This window comes from Astatotilapia calliptera, chromosome 9, assembly GCF_900246225.1.
Source record: "Astatotilapia calliptera chromosome 9, fAstCal1.2, whole genome shotgun sequence".
In the NCBI taxonomy this organism is placed as follows: Eukaryota; Metazoa; Chordata; class Actinopteri; order Cichliformes; family Cichlidae; genus Astatotilapia; species Astatotilapia calliptera.
Window position 1 is genome coordinate 567,042 of NC_039310.1, and position 17,522 is coordinate 584,563.

The 17,522-nt window shown below is 45.4% G+C and overlaps 1 protein-coding gene across 2 annotated transcripts in view; it reads right to left on the minus strand.

The window, feature by feature from the left end:
- plppr5b (phospholipid phosphatase related 5b) overlaps positions 1-16,975 on the minus strand; it is a 101,053-nt gene extending 84,078 nt beyond the window's left edge. Inside the window, exon 1 of one of the 2 annotated variants that reach the window (XM_026179129.1) lies at positions 16,109-16,975. In XM_026179129.1, coding sequence (XP_026034914.1) covers positions 16,109-16,312 — 204 coding nt within the window. In that variant the 5' untranslated portion in view covers positions 16,313-16,975. The remainder of the gene's footprint in view (positions 1-16,108) is intronic. The other variant, XM_026179130.1, reaches the window with a different exon arrangement.
- Between the last annotated feature and the right edge of the window lie 547 nt (positions 16,976-17,522).

Below are 17,522 nucleotides of genomic sequence, written 5' to 3' on the forward strand. Positions count from 1 at the left end.
AGACCTCCAAGTAAATAATTTGCCCACTCCAGCTCCTCTCCCACAGGGGAATTGTAGAAAAAGGGCATTTATTTTTACATTAAACATAAAATATGCATTTACACGTAACATATTTGACATAAGATAAAACAAAAACATCAACATGAAATCCGACATACCTGATAAAAAAGGTAAAAGAAAGAAAGACCTCCAAGTAAATAATTTGCCCACTCCAGCTCAACCCACCACAGCTCCCAAGCTAGCAAGGAGTATATATTCATGCTAGCATTTATGGAGCCTAAAACACATTTATGATACACACATACTACACACTTATCACATCTTACAAAAACAGGCTTAATAATGACAATAACTGAACTAACATCGCAATCAGAAACATCAGGGTGGCTAAATATGAATTATGTGTGTTTTTAAGGTGTTGGAAAGAAATGACACCCACCTCTCCCACAGGGGAATTGTAGAAAAAGGGGAGAGGCAAAAGGGGTACACTGTATTTATAGGATTGCACCAAAGAAGAAGAAGAAAACAATAAGGAGGGGCTCTAACTGATAATGAACATAACTACAGGCTTGGAGGTCCTAAAAGTCAGGTATGATAGGAGCAGTTTGGGGGTTTAGAATACATTTTGTGTAATTATAACAATGTGATTTATGACTCTGTTACATTAGTCCTGCGACAGACTGGCGACCTGTCCAGGGGGTCTGCTTCATCCCCCTCCCGCCAACAGGGATAAGAAGGGAATGGATGCAAAAGAAATGGCTGTTGCAAACTACCGTAGGCTGTAAATGGCATGTTGTGTGGCATGGTACACCCCCGCCCACCACCACTACCAGAAAAAATAACATAAACAAAAAAACTATTAATAACTATTCCGACCTGTCTAATATGTAATATTAACAGGAGGCTGAGGGTCTGTGTGCAGCATGAAACCAGCTGCACCACCTCTGGGCTGATATGCAGAGCATGGGGCTTTCTGGCTAAGCCCAGTGAGCATCAGAGCAAATCTGTCTAAAAGCCAGACTGTACAACACCAAACATAGCAGTGTTACCCAGATCTATGACAAGCATCAGTGTTGGAAAAACATCTTGTTTGTTCCTTACACCTCTATGCAAACTCACTGGGATGGCTTCATGGAGATGAATGCCAGCACTCTGTGCTGGGACAACTGAAAATAACAACTAACAAATCACTTTACTTTCCAAGTCACAGTCTCTACAGATCTGCCTTTAACACTGAGAACACTGGATATGTCACAGATATTGGAAATATCCTTGCTTCAATAGATAGTCCACTTACGTTTCTGGATTAAAAGGTGTAAGAAGCACACAGAGGCCTGCCTCCCAGCACAATTCAACCCCCTACAGGATCGACCCTTCCACTGCGGATGCTATTGCCATCACTCTTCATACCACGCTGACCCTCCTGGAACACTCAGGTAAATAGGTTACAGGTAAGCATTCAGTATGCCGGCCATCGTAGTGCAGTGAGTGCTGGACCTGAAGCTCCCACATTCAGCCTGTACCTGGATTAAAGACTTGGAGATTATGTATCGGAATTTCAGGAGCAGGACCACACCTCCAAACACGCTCCTTCCGGTTGTCATCTACAGAGGTTCCCCCAGTTCTGCAAGCTGTACATTCTCATTTACATTCCCCACCCTCCCTCCCTCCTTGTTCTCAATTCTTTAACTTCCTCATTTCTGTTTAGTACATGGGGATCAGAATCAGAATCAGAATCAGAATCAGAAAGGGTTTTATTGCCAAATGTTGAGCAGGTTTACAACATTAGGAAATTGCTGCGGTGCTTCAGTGCAAACATACTGTCATAAATTGCGCTTAAATAGACATGAAAAAATAAAAGTAAGAATAAGAATTAAAAGTGCTACGTAGAAAGATATATGCATGAGATATACATGAGATATATACATGAGAATAAGAATTAAAAGTGCTACGTAGAAAGATATATACATGAGTGCAGGTGGTGATCAGTGCCAAACATGGAATGATGCAGTGAACACAGCGTAGGGTCATGTGTTAGTGGCGGGAACAGTCATACGGTTATTGTTCATGTGTCCAACAGCAGAGGGGAAGAAACTGTTCTTATGGCGAGAGGTTCTGGTGCGAATGGACCGGAGCCTCCTGCCTGAGGGGAGCAGGTCAAACAGACTGTGTCCAGGGTGAGAAGGGTCAGCTGAGATCCGAGCTGCACGCCGCAATGTCCTGGAGGTGTACAGGTCCTGCAGAGATGGGAGTCTGCAGCCAATCACCTTCTCAGCAGAGCGCACAACACGCTGCAGTCTCTGTTTGTCCCTGATAGTGGCTCCAGCGTACCACACGGTGATGGAGGAGGTGAGGATGGACTCGATGATTGCGGTGTAGAATTGCATCATCGTCCGTGTTGGCAGGTTGAATTTCTTCAGCTGCCTCAGGAAGTACATCCTCTGCTGGGCTTTCTTGATGACGGAGGTGATGGTGGGCTCCCACTTCAGGTCCTGGGTGATGGTGGTACCCAGGAAGCGGAATGAGTCCACAGAGGTGATGGGGGTGTCAGTCAGGATGATGGGGGGGAGTGGGGCTGTGTGCTTCCTGAAGTCCACAATAATCTCCACTGTCTTCTGGGCATTCAGCACCAGGTTGTTGTGGCTGCACCAGGACACCAGACGTTCAACCTCCCTCCTGTAGGCAGACTCATCCCCGTCCGAGATGAGCCCAATAACGGTGGTGTCATCTGCAAACTTGATTAGCTTGACAGACTGGTGGGTGGAGGTGCAGCAGTTGGTGTACAGGGAGAAGAGCAGAGGAGAAAGAACACAGCCCTGAGGGGAGCCGGTGCTGATGGTCCGGGAGTCCGAGACATTCTTTCCCAGCCTCACATGCTGCTTCCTGTCCGTCAGGAAGTCAGTGATCCACCGGCAGATGGGATCAGGCACATTCATCTGGGAAAGCTTGCCTCGGAGATGATCTGCCAGGCCCGGGAGCCGCCGCCAGTCCCCTTCGAGGCCTTCCCCAAACCACAGCTCAGTTCATGTCCAAGCATCACCTTTACCTACTAAAACGCTGTCAAACCTCAAATGAGGAAGTGGGCCCAGCGAGTGAAATTCTTTTAAACAGACCACAGTGTGTAAAACTTGCCCCCAGTTATCGATCTACAAGCTCGTAGCATGCGTGATAATCTGGTATTTTCTGGTATTCCAGAAGCCGCTGGAGAGGACGCGGAGACCACGGTAAAAAGCTTCATCAAAACCCACCTGAAGCTGCCGGAGGACACTGTGAAGAACATCGTCTTCGATCGGGTACATCGCCTCGGCCCCATTCGGGCTACGGCCGGGAGACCACGTCCTATCGTGGCCAAATTCGGCCACTTCAAACAAAAGCAACATGTGAAAAGCCGCGGCAGGGAATTAAAAGGAACGGACTTCAGCGTGAACGACCAGTTCCCCAAAGAGATCTTGGAACGACGCAGGGTCCTCTTCCCAATCCGACGCGGCTTCATCCAGAAGGGCTCCCGCGCTGTCATCGATGTGGACCGGCTGTACGTGGACGGACAGCTCCACCGCGACCCCAACATCACTCCGTGGCTGTATTAACCTCACACCAGATAAGAATCAGCTGCACCATTTCCCTATCCACTCACACTAACTTGCATTAACATCTGTTTAACTTACCAGTATCAAATCGCATCTTAAAGTGTGATTTCATAGCAGAATTAACACCGTCACTCTCCGTCAGTGATTTAATTGGAATGTTTACGTTTTGTTTCTGTTTTTTTTTCTTCTCGTTTTTTTTTTTTTTTTCCTCCTCTCTTTTCCCCCTCTTGGTTTTATGCTGCTCACCCCTGTCCTTGGTTTCTTTCTTTATTCCTTTCACTGCCTCGATCACCTGCTTTGACACTCATCCACAAACATCCTTTATTTCGACACATACGCACCATGTGCTCAACGGCAGCACATTTACATCAGTCAGACAGCGCACACAGTCATATAAGATACACACACACTTAAGCCAAGCCTACTCATATTAGTAACTATGCTTACACAAAGTCAGACTCAGGGAGCATCTCGCCACACATTTTTTCTCTCTCTCCTTCTCTTTATTTATGAACAAGTGACGTATTCTCTCCACCTGGCTAAGCGACGCACACAGCATACATCCCTAGTTATACACAAACATCTATGGGTACACTGAGGTTCATTACATGGAATATAAATGGAGCTGGCTCCAGAGAAAAGAGGTTAAAAATATTTAACCAACTCAAAAAACTACAGGCGGATGTTGTCCTATTACAAGAGACCCACAGACCTCTTAGAGGTTCGAATGAACTTAAAACACCTGAGTTTCCCAATGTGTTCTCAGCTTGTTATAATTCTAGACAAAGGGGAGCAGCAATTTTAATACATAAAAATATTAATTTCACAGTACTCGATACAGTTATAGATCCAGAGGGCAGATTCTTAATCATTAAACTATCTATACGTGATAAAAAGCTATGTATTGCAAGTGTATATGGTCCAAATGTTGATGATCCCTCATTCTTTCACGGTTTTTTCAGTGCACTCTCTGAACACTTAGATGGCACACTTGTTCTTGGAGGTGACCTCAACCTTGGACTAAAAGAAGAAATGGATAGGCTCAATACAGCGGGAACTCAGCGTAATTGGCAGTCCACAAATATAATCAAACAGTATATGAGTGACTTTGGTCTTTGCGATGCATGGCGCTCCCTTCACCCCACCAGTAAGGAATATACTTTTTTCTCACATGTCCATCACTCCTACTCTCGTCTGGATTATTTTTTGGTCAGCAGCTCACTGCTGAACGACATTTCAGACACTGAGATTCACCCTATAGCTGTCAGCGATCATGCTCCTGTATCTTTAACACTAATGCACAAGAATAATACTACGCCAAGAAAAAACTGGAGATTTAATATATCACTACTTAAAGATGAAGACTTTATTAAATATTTTAAAAAAGAGTGGACTTCATATTTGGACTATAATGACACTCCCGAAACATCAGCTTCTGTTCTATGGGAAGCAGGGAAAGCTGTGATGAGAGGTAAAATAATTTCTTTCTCATCACATAAAAAGAAAAAAGAAAACAAAAATATTCAGGAATTAGAAAAAAACATCAAATCACTAGAAGAAGCCTACATGTCCCACCAAGATCAGGAAACATTGAACAAAATACGCAAAACAAAACTAGAATTAAATGAGATAATTGATAAAAAAACAAAATTCTTAGTACAAAGACTATGCCTACAAAATTATGAACATGGTAATAAATCCGGTCAATTTCTAGCAAACCAGCTAAAAATAAATAAAGAAAAAACAACTATATGTGCTGCTAAAGATTTATCGGGGAACACAACATATGATCCGATACAAATAAACAACATTTTCAGGGATTTCTATAAAACGTTGTATTCACCACAAATAAACCCATCTAAAAAAGAAATTGATCAGTTTTTGGACAACATAACTCTTCCAAAATTATTGGACACTCAAGCAATGGCACTGGATTCACCACTGACACCAGGTGAACTCCAGGAAGCCCTGATAAGTATGCACAATAATAAGGCTCCAGGTCCAGATGGCTTTCCTGCAGAATTCTACAAAGAATTCTGGTCGATTCTAGCACCAGTTTTCTACAGAACGTTGTTGGAAATTAAAGAAAAGGGCAGACTTCCATCAAATATGAATTCTGCAAACATTAATCTCCTGCTAAAACCAGGCAAAGACCCTGTATATCCCTCAAGCTATCGTCCAATATCCCTTATAAATGTAGACCTTAAAATAATCTGCAAAGCTCTCTCAAAGAGACTGGAGAAAAGATCTCAGCCTGGGTGTTTATTGTCTTATGTAGTCTGGAAGATGAGTGGATGGTGGGGTGGGTGCAGTTTTCTCTGTGGTGGGGTTGGGTGGACTGTCCCGGGCTCTGTGGGGCCGGGCGGCGCTGCTGCACTGGGCCCGGTCTGGATGGGCCTGGGCCCCCTTTCCCTGGCGGGTCGCGGAGTATGGGGGTGCCTACTGGGGTCAGCGGGGGAGCTGGCCCCAGGGAGGGGTCACTTGCCCCTCCCTTCCTTCCCTCCCCATCTCCAGCTGCCTCCCTCTTCCCGCTCCACCACAACCACCCACACATGCAGGACCTTGGAGTAGGGGTATGTCACCAGGGTGCAGAGGAGGCTACCCCCCCCCCCCCCCCTCTGTCCCCTTCTGGCTGCCTCTGCCTCAATTTTATCCCACAACTTAGACATTCACATTACTCACACTCTCATTACACATACATATAGGATCTTGGGGGTGGGCACGATACACGGAGTCCAAAGTACCATCAGGGTGTACACCTCACCCCTGGCATCGTTGCCCACCTCTCAATTTTAAATACACGTAGACATTGAGGGCTAGCAGGAGGGACCATGCGCTTACCTGCTGCTCTCTGGCAGGTAGCTCCATGCCCTCCTGGGTTTTAAATGCACCTTAGAACACACATGCATCAACACTACAATGAGCGGGTGGAGGGAGGTTTGGAGTCTTCTCTCACCCCCATTCTCTGCGACCTGCTGGAGCAGGGGGACTAGGAGGAGGAGTTGGCCGTCCGACTGCGGTCTGGAGTGTGGAGCCTTCCTGCTGCTGCGGAGTCGGGGCGGTCTGCCTCCCCCCACCGCAGGGAAAAGGGAAACACCACCTGGGTCTGGGTGCAGTTCCCCCCTCCAGGGGCGGGGGCACCTAGACCCGGTTTGTAGAGTACGCTTGGGGAGTGTGATCGTGTGTACAACGTCTCTTTATGTCTGTCTCCACGTTGGTTGAGTGTGGAGTAAGTGCATATGAGAGCATGAGGGTGGGAATGGATGTTTGTATCTGTGTGTGCCTGTATGTCTGTGTCTATATGTCAGGTTGGGTGTCAGGCGCCACCTCTCTGGGGACATCACAGGCCCTCCAAGGTTTGGAGGCCTATCTCCCCCTACCACCACTTCCCCTGCCAGTGGCGGACCCCCTCAGACATCGGTGCGTTGGTGGTTCTTTGTGTCCGGGGATGGGCGTCCAGGTACACACCGGCTCACTCCTTGGCGGCCGCTTATCGGGGCCTGGAGCCTGGGGCTCGCTCGGGCCACTTCGGAGGTGGGGTGCCCCCGGGCTCTCGGCCTGGGGCTCGGTCACTCAGGCGCAGCTGGCTGCCGGCGGAGCTCACGGGCGCGTCACTGCAACTCCCCCTGGCTTCTGCTCCGCGGCTGCTGAGTGAGCCCTCATCTGGGACTCTCCTCAGCTCTTTCTGGGACAGTGGTGCGGCTGCCCCTCTGTTGGTCTTCCTTGGTCTCTTGTGTTCTGGGGGCCTCTGGATGTCTGGAGTTTTGATCTCCTCCACACCTGCTTCACGCCCTGGAGGACGGGGCTGTGGCCCCCCCACACCCTCTAGCAGATTATTACATGAAGGAACCTTTTAAAAAACAAAAAACAAGCGCGTCCATGCTCACAGGTGTACACACGGGTGATCACACCCACAAACTACACCCTTTTTGGCTCCTACCTCAAAGCACACTGTGTTCTGTTGATCTTATGTGCTGCACAATAATGTTTAATATTTAGTATTTACTGTCATATTCCCATATATCATTGTGATGTTGTTTATTCTATTACTCTTGTTCTCTTCTGCTTGCTTTCTTTTTTCTTTCTCAGCAGGTGACCCAGGTGATTGATATATGCATTTTTTTTTCTCTGCCCGTTCTGTTGGTTTTTGTCTTTTGCCCTTCTCCCCCGTCCCTCTTCTCAGCTGTTTCTCTTTCCCTCTTTCTTTCTCCCCTTCTTTCCCCCAGTCAAGTCTGTCCCGTATTCAGTAAGTGAAAATAAAATAAACAATAAAAGGTGAATCAAATGGACCATTACGGCAAGGCTGGGATGGTCAGTTTGGTAAAGTAAATCCGTTGGGCATCTTTCTTTGCCTTTAGACAACAATTCTGATGCAAAAGAGCCAAACGGGACAGGCCAAAAAAAAAAAAAAAAAAAAAAACAAAAAAAAAAAACTTGCCCCCCCAACTCACTCCCCCCTCACACTTTCTGAGGGTCCTGAAGCAGAGGCTACTGGTGGCGTTCTACAGAATAACCATTGAGAGTGTACTCACATACTGCATCATAGCCTTGCAGGAAGTTCAGCTAGCCAAAAAAAACAAAACAATTAGCTGCCCCCTGCCCCACCTGGAGGAGATCGCCACCTCTTGCTGCCTTAGATGGGTCAAAGTCACCCTTTCAGTTTATTGAATCACAAAGATTAAAGACAACACTGGATATCGTGTTAGGTGGGGTGTATGGTCCAGCACTGCTGGTGCGTTCATTGTGTGCTCCAGTCCAGGGATGGCCATTCTGCTTTAGTACAAGTGAAGAGAACTGAAGTGAAACCAAGTGTTAAAAACAACGACTGCAGCCGCTGTCTGTGCTTTTCATGCTGTCATTTCTGATCTCTCACGTTTCTTGCTTCTCTGTCTCTCCTCTTTTTGACAAGCTCAAACATCTTGTTTTGTTTATTATTTCCTACTCTTCTTAGCAAAGACAGATCAATAGATCAGCTGTCAGGTTATCGTTTCACTTTACATAGTAGCTGAGAATTTAGTGATTCCGATTCCATTATTCGATTCCTTATCAATTCTCTTATTGATTCTCATTGTGTTCTAACTAGCTCCAGTCTGAGAGCTACCAGCATCACTAAGACATTACATTTGTGCAAATTAACTGCATGTTTATACACGTTGGAGGGATTTCCTCTCTTCGTTGTGATCAGTGTTGGGTCATTATTCAAAAAAAGTAATCTATTACACATATTACACAGAACACTTTTATTAAAAGTAATACAGTACATTACTTAATTACTGTGTTTGGCCTGTTTGCATCCATTCTTTGCATTGCTGCAATCTAGGGGCTGCGGGAAGGATAATGTTTCTGGAATCTGGATGGTGCCAGCTGAAGCTGCAGAGGCTTCAAAATCCTGAAATCACTTCATGAAGTAATGGTAGTGACGTCCATCTTTTTTATGCTGTGTTTTTAAAGAGGGGTGCATATCCAAGTGTGTGCATGATGGATCAGGGAGTACAGAAAAGCATCACGTGTATATACTCACCAGTCTACTGCAAACCACTAAATCTCATCTGATTTGAACCAGAATTATACAAATAAGCATGTTATTTCCAAACTGGTAGCTTTGCAAAATGTAACATTTATTGTAACATCATCTGCTGTCCTTGTCCAATCCAAAAAATTAGACAAGCAATTGGTACATCAACAGCAGATTCAGAATATGTACTGTGTCCACCAAAAAACTGTTCAAACACCATGAAACAGTTTCATCCTATTAACAGCAAAGACCTGGAGGACATCTTAGGTCAACTGAACTCCTCCTCCTGCTGTTTAGATGTCCTGCCAACAAGTTTTTTCAAAAAGGTCTCAAAGACTTTAGAGTCAGACCTGTTACAGATCGTCAACTTTTCTTTAATGTCAGGTGTGTTTCCAGAATCACTAAAAACTGCTGTAATCAAACCTATACTGAAAAAGGACAATCTTGACAAGACACAAATGAACAACTACAGGCCGATCTCAAATCTCCCATTTTTAAGTAAGATCATTGAAAAAGCAGTTTCTCAACAGCTCAGTTACTTCTTAACACAGAATAACTGCTATGATGTCTTCCAGTCAGGTTTTAGACAGAACCACAGCACTGAAACCGCTCTGACCAAAGTGTTTAATGACATGTGTCTGAATACAGACAGTGGAAAAATGTCAGTCTTAGTTTTACTGGATCTCAGTGCAGCATTTGATACAGTTGACCACAACATATTACTCAAACGACTGGAGAACTGGGCAGGTCTTTCAGGAACTGTACTAAACTGGTTCAAAACATACTTAGAAAACAGGAAATACTTTGTATCAATAGGTAACTTCACATCTGAGCAGACAAGTATCACATGTGGAGTTCCCCAAGGTTCCATCTTGGGACCCCCTCTGTTTAACATCTACATGCTCCCACTGGCACAGATTATAAAGAACAACAAAATAAACTATCATAGCTATGCAGATGACACACAAATATATATCACAGTGTCACCAGGAGACCGAGGCCCTGTACAGGCTCTTGGTAAATGCATTGAAGAAAATTAATGACTGGCTGTGCCACAATTTTCTCCAGCTAAACAAAAACAAACTGAGGTAATAGTCTTTGGCGCCAAAGAAAAAACGATTACAGGTCACCAGAGAACTTCAATCTATACACCTAAAAACCACAAACCAGGCGAGAAATTTGGGTGTAGTGATGGATGCAGACCTAAACTTAGAAAAACACATTAAGACAATAACAAAATCAGCTTACTATCACCTCAAGAATATTTCAAGGATAAAAGATCTGATGTCTCAACAGGACCTGGAAAAACTAGTCCATGCATTCATCTTTAGTAGGCTTGATTACTGTAACAGCATCTTTACAGGTCTACCTAAAAAATCAGTCAGACAACTACAGCTCATTCAGAACTCTGCTGCTCGAGTCCTCACTAAGACCAAAAAAGTGGACCACATCAGTCCAGCTCTGAGGTCTTTACACTGGCTGCCTGTCCGTCAGAGGATAGACTTTAAAGTTCTGATGCTGGTCTATAAAGCTCTGAATGGTTTAGGACCAAAATACATCAGTGACCTCCTGACCCAGTATGAACCTTCCAGATCCCTCAGGTCATCTGGATCCGGTCTTTTATCAGTTCCCAGAGTCAGAACCAGACACGGAGAAGCTGCATTCAGCTTTTATGCTCCTTATATCTGGAACAAACTCCCAGAAAGCCTCAGATCAGCTGAAACACTAAGTTTATTTAAACCCAGGTTGAAGACTCACCTATTCTCAGCTGCATTTGAATAAAGCACCAAATCCACACTTTTAAGCTTAAATTTCAAAACTTACATTTAACTACTGATTTTATCTATTGTTCTGATTTTATCTGTTTTGATTTTATATACTGTTTTGTTTGTTTGTTAATTAGTTTGTTTGTTTGCTTGTTTTAATCAATTTTAAATCATGCTTTTTATTTGTTTTTATTTCTAATGTCTCTGTAAAGCACTTTGAATCACCTTGTTGTTGAATTGTGCTATACAAATAAACTTGCCTTGCCTTGTCTTCTTTCTGTTCCCCTGGCCAGAAATTCCTTTTGTGTTACTCTCTTCTGGAGAAGTAACACAAAAGGAAATGTCATAATAAACAACCTGAGCTGTTGCAAATACCATGTGATCTGTCAAAGAGGCTTTTCTTTTTTTCTTCTGATGCCTGACACAATCAACAGGTTCCAGTCTGTTTGATTGTTTTTCCTCTGGTGCATTTTGAGAGGAAGCATCTTCATCCACACAAGTTTAACATTACACAAATCTGCTTGTCCTTATGTACTGTGAACCCATTAATAGTATTTATCTGCATCAAGTAGAGGAAAATCAATTAGTTGAATGCCTTCATATAGAAAAACATTACCGGTTTCCTTCCTCTGAGTGAAAACTACACTTATGCAATACGTTTCTGAAAAGATTTTTTCTTGTTAGAGACACCAAACAGAATGAAATTCATAAATAAATAAAGATGGTTTACAGATGGCTCCTTCTAGTGGCAGCCTGCTGTAGCAGTTCTCTGTCTTTGTAACGTTCTTTAGTGTCTTTGATGTTTCTGTTGCTTTTTTTTCCTTTTCTTTTTCATCTCCATCACCCAGACTGGCCTGCACATTACATCCACGTAAATGAGAAGAGAGCTAGACAGGCTCAGAGAGGGGAAAGCAGCAGGACCCGACGACGGCCTGTGCTAGCCAGCTGTGTGGAGCACTCCTACGCCTATACAACCTGAGCCTGCACCTCCAGAGAGAGAACACATGCCTGGTCCCAGTGCTAAGAAGAATGAGAAGTGGGCTACTGGAACAAGATGGAGATGCATAAGTGGGCAAGAGATGAAAACAGGGCGTTGTTGGAATGCTACTCACAAGTTACACCTTAGGGGAAGGGGTTACATGAATAGGATGTGGGACCTATGGAGTCTTTGATACCTCCATCCAGACATTCAGAAGAAGGAACTGCTCTCACAGCTAGAGACTGACGAGTTGCAACACAAATGCTACAGCAAGGGGGAGCCAGGACGACAGGTTAGGGGGAGATATCATCACCCCCACCTGAGATTGGGTACCAAGCCCCAAGTGCGATGGAAGAAGGGTCGTTGAGTATGAGAAAAATTGACCTGAAAAACAGAATCATGATGAAGCTTGAAACCTGCACCCTCCATTACCAAGATTACATGAAGTACCCTCTGAAGATCTAGTAGAGGATGTGAATGAAACACTACAGACAATACCTACTGCGACCATTACAGAGACTAATCAGCTGATCTACCCTACGGCAGCCGTGGTCAGTGAGATGCTTGGCTACAAGATGAACAAACAGCCACGAAGAGGAGTATCCTCCATGGAAAAGGAGACTAGAGGCTAAGATCAAGGCAGCAGGAAGGAGTCTAGACAACCAGACATAGAGGACAGTTACAAGTACCTGGGGATCCCACAGGCGAATGGGAACCATGAAGAGGCCGCTAGAAAAGCTGCAACCACCAAGTACCTGCAGAGGGTCAGGCAAGTCCTGAGGAGTCAGCTGAATGGTAAGAACAAGATCCGGGCCATCAACACGTACGCCCTGCCCGTGATCAGGTACCCTGCTGGGGTAATAGGCTGGCCAAAGGAGAAGATAGAAGCCACTGACATAAAGACAAGAAAGCTCCTTACCATGCATGGAGGGTTTCACCCCAAGTCCAGCACCCTGAGGCTGTACGCTAAGCGGAAGGAAGGGGGCCGGGGGACTGGTGAGTGTCAGCACCACAGTCCAGGATGAGACAACGAACATCCAAGAATACATTGGGAAGATGGCCCCAACTGACCGAGTGCTCAGTGAATACCTCAGGCAGCAGAAACCCAAGAAAGAGGAGGGAGACGAGGAACCATCATGGAAGGACAGGCCCCTGCACGGTATGTACCACCGGCAGATAGAGGAGGTGGCTGATATCCAGAAATCCTACCAGTGGCTGGACAAAGCTGGACTGAAAGACAGCATGGAGGCACTAATCATGGCAGCACAAGAACAAGCTCTGAGCACAAGATCCATAGAGGCTGGGGTCTATCACACCAGGCAAGACCCCAGGTGCAGGCTGTGTAAAGATGCCCCAGAGACAATCCAGCACATAACAGCAGGGTGCAAGATGCTAGCAGGCAAGGCATACATGGAACGCCATAACCAAGTGGCCGGCATAGTGTACAGGAACATCTGTGCCGAGTATAACCTGGAAGTCCCGAGGTCAAAATGGGAGATGCCCCCAAGGGTGGTGGAGAATGACCGAGCTAAGATCCTGTGGGACTTCCAGATACAGACGGACAAAATGGTGGTGGCTAACCAACCGGACATAGTGGTGGTAGACAAACAGAAGAAGACGGCCGTAGTGATCGATGTAGCGGTTCCGAATAATAATAATAATAATGATAATAATAATGGATACTTTATTGATCCCCATGGGGAAATTACTTGTTTTTCTCTGCATTTGACCCATTCACTCAGTGAAGCAGTGGGCAGCCCACTAAGCAGGCGCCCGGGGAGCAGTGTGTAGGGACGGTACCTTGCTCAGGGGTACCTCAGGGTAGCCGTTAAGTGGATTCGAACCGCCGACCTTCTGATCATGGGGCGACCACTTTACCTACTGAGCTATCCCTGCCCCAATGAATGACAGCAATATCAGGAAGAAGGAACACGAGAAGCTGGAGAAATACCAAGGGCTCAGAGAAGAGCTCGAGAGGATGTGGAGGGTGAAGGTAACGGTGGTCCCTGTAGTAATCGGAGCACTAGGTGCGGTGACTCCCAAGCTAGGCGAGTGGCTCCAGCAGATCCCGGGAATAACATCGGAGATCTCTGTCCAGAAGAGCGCAGTCCTGGGAACAGCTAAGATACTGCGCAGGACCCTCAAGCTCCCAGGCCTCTGGTAGAGGACCCGAGCTTGAAGGATAAACCGCCCACAGGGGCGTGCTGGGTGTTTTTTTAAACCTGATGCTAGAGTCCCACACACCAGTACAAATCCCTATCCATACGTATACACACACATTTTATAGCAGAAAATCACAGACTCCTTTTAAACATTTTGTGTGCGTGTGTGCGTGTGTGTGTCTGTGTGTGCGTGTGTGTGTGTGTGTGCGTGTGTGTGTGTGTGTGTGTCTGTGTGTGTGTGTGTGTGTGTGCGTGTGTGTGTGTGCGTGTGTGTGTGTGTGTCTGTGTGTGCGTGTGTGCGTGTGTGTGTCTGTGTGTGTGTGTGTGTGTGTGTGCGTGTGTGTGTGTGTGTCTGTGTGTGCGTGTGTGTGTGTGTGTGTGTGTGTGTGTCTGTGTGTGCGTGTGTGTGTGTGTGTGTGTGTGTGTGTGTGTGCGTGCGTGTGTGTGTGTGTAGGCTAGCAGCTGAAGCAGAGTTCGGGGCTTGCAGACAGTCCTGCGTGTATCGAGCTATGTAAGCTCAGCCTGCACTGTCAGCGACTGCAGCAGTAATAACTGCACTTAACATTCAAGCTGCACTGCACTGCTCAGGCTTGCATTTGAACTTCAGTGCACAGTCGGCTTGTAATTGGAAAAGCTGATGAGAGAGCCGTTGGACATTAGCCAGGAAGCACGGTAGAGTGTACTGTGAGTCAGATACTAAGGAAAGGTTAAGATCAAGCAGGAAGCTGCAGGAGCTGCATCTGAGACGTGAGAGCATCAAAGAGTGAAGTATGTATCATCTCCTTCTCTCCCAGATGATTCCCAGGTTTAATAAACCCGCAAAATTGTCACCTTTTAACTTTCTGACTGAGTTCTGACAGGGATAATCATCTATGATGTTGTTATATACTGTATCTCAGTGAACATCAAGCAGATTAGTCTTAAAGCTACACCAGTCTGTAATTCAAAGACAGATAAAATGACTGTGTAAACTATAAATAAATAATAATAAATGCAATTTCATTTATATAGCACCTTTCTACACAGAATCACAAAGTTCTGCACATAAGATAACAAATAACTATTTATATTTACTATGTTATTCACAGGGTGAGCTTGTTTGTCTTTTTTTTTACCAACCTCAGTTCCAGCATCAGCGGTCAGTACACTACAGAGTTACAGTGTCAATCTAGCTGAGCATGCAGCAGCCAAAGAGGTACGCTAACATAACGCTATAAGCTGATAAGAGTTCATCACACTGATGGTTGTGATGCGGGTAGAGAGGAACTGCAGCAACTGCTATATTTGAGTCTGTTGACTCCACAGGGATTTCTCACTTCAGCTTCTTTATTACGCTTTAGCTTTTGCTTATTTCAGACATCCCAGCAGACGTGGCTGAAACAGTCAAAAGTAGCAACGATAAGATAAAAAAATCGGCACCATAAACATCAAAGTCGGGTCCACGCACAACACTGAGCGTTTGTCCTTGGTGTGAGTGTTATAACATTTCTAACCTTCATGATGTTCAATGTTTTGTTTGCTTTCTTTCTTCTAATTAATAACACCATTTAAATTTGTAAATAAATAAAATACCCACGCTGAGAAAAGGTGGCCCGATGGTCATTCATTCTATGATGAGATGTAATAAACATGAAAGAATCTTCAGTCTGGAGTGATGGAAAACAATGACTCAAATGCTGCATTTTATGATTTGGGGAACCGCTTCTTTCACATTTTGTGTTATAATTTGCACTAAAGATGAAGCTGTAGACGGTGCATGCTACATGGAAGCTGAAAACACCAAAAACTTGTTACATCTCGTTCTGTGAATACTACGAATACTGAATCAGACTGATCAGTGTGCGTTAGTGGGCAGATCTCATTAGTGTATATTCTAATAATCCTTGATTATCTTGAAAGTCCCATAAGCTAGAGTGACTTTCTAAAGGCTCTTATTCTGCTCCAGCCACAGAGAAACAAACGGCACTGATGCATTTCATCCTGCACTGCATGACTCCAGCGTACAGCTACAGCAGCACAGCAGCAGCCAGCCGTCGACAGTGTGACAGCACAATCAGTGTCAGTGAGGCTTGATGCGGCCAGGTCAGGTGTGCACTCACCAGCAGCGTGGGCAGCCCGGCCACCGCGGCGTACAGCAGCACGGGTGGGACGGCGCTGCTGTCCTCCGGCCCCAGGTACGGTTTGGTGTACGTGGTGTCGTAGCAGAAGAAGCCCTGCACGTGCACGGTGAAGGTGTCGGTGTATTCGAAGTAGTAGGCCAACATGACAGTCCCGGCCATGATCACCAGCTGGAAATACAGCATGATGCACACGGAGAGCGTGAGACATTTAATTAGAACACAGTCTCTCTCTCTCTTCTATTCAGCCCCCTCCTCCTCCGCAGCGGCGTCCACTTCCGCTGAGCGGCTCATGACGGCTCGGCTGTGCGCCAGAAGCCTCCGTGACTGCGTTCAGCACGTCCTCCACCCTCCGCTGCTGCCGCTGCACACTGACTGAGACAGAAGGGGAGGTGTGGGGGCGAGCGACGTGTGTGAGGGTGTGTCTGCGCGTAAGAGCTGAGAAGGCTTGGCTAAAAGCTTGACGTGATCCACGTGTGTGTGTGTGTGTGTGTGTGGGTGTGTGTGTGTGTAAACCATATGTGTGCGTAAACCCGGACGTGTGTTTAGCAGCAGAGAAAGGATCAGCTGGAGAGAACGGAGAGACGGGATTATGCGCAGGGAGGGGCCATGGACGTCATATGAGTGCTCAGGGAAATGAGGAGATGAATAGAAGTGAATGAGAAGAAGGTGCATGATGCAGAGTCTCCATCTGGAGGGATGCAGATGCTCTCTGTGGCACATATGGCAGGTCACTTCCTGTCGGCGCTGCTGAAAGAAAGATTCAGAACTTTAGTGAAAGAGTGCAAATCACTGGCTTTATGAGTCACAGGAGGCGCCTTCTTCACAGGAGTCTGCTGTAGCAACATGTAACAGCACAGGTGTGTCAGTGTTTTATCTGTTTATAATTATATGATGAATAAAAAATGACATATAACACATGAATGCATTTTTGTTTTACAGAACTGTTCAGCTAAACTTTAAAATTCAACAGCTAACAAAAGGAGAAAACGGAGACTTATCAGCAACACCGTTCAGTAAGGGGGGAGTCGTGTAATTGTTATGATTATGTAGTGGCTTTAAAAAATAACTGTAATCAGCCAAGATTGTTATTTTTCTCAGACGCTCCTGGACAAAAGAGCTCATCTCCACTTTGAACGAGCCAAACTAAATATCTGTCATCTTTAAAAACCTGATGCAGAGCAGGAGAAAAACACCATCATGATGGAGGCAACAAACACTCGTGGATCATATAAGACTCACCATCGAGTGTTATATGTGATTTATAAAGTGTTAAAGCACTCTTGTCTGTGTGTGCTTTTGCTAATAGTAACTTTATTCTTTATTGTTAATCAAGGATATAATCAAATGTAATTTGAGTAGTAAAAATTTTTGGATTTTGAGGTGTGGACATGAT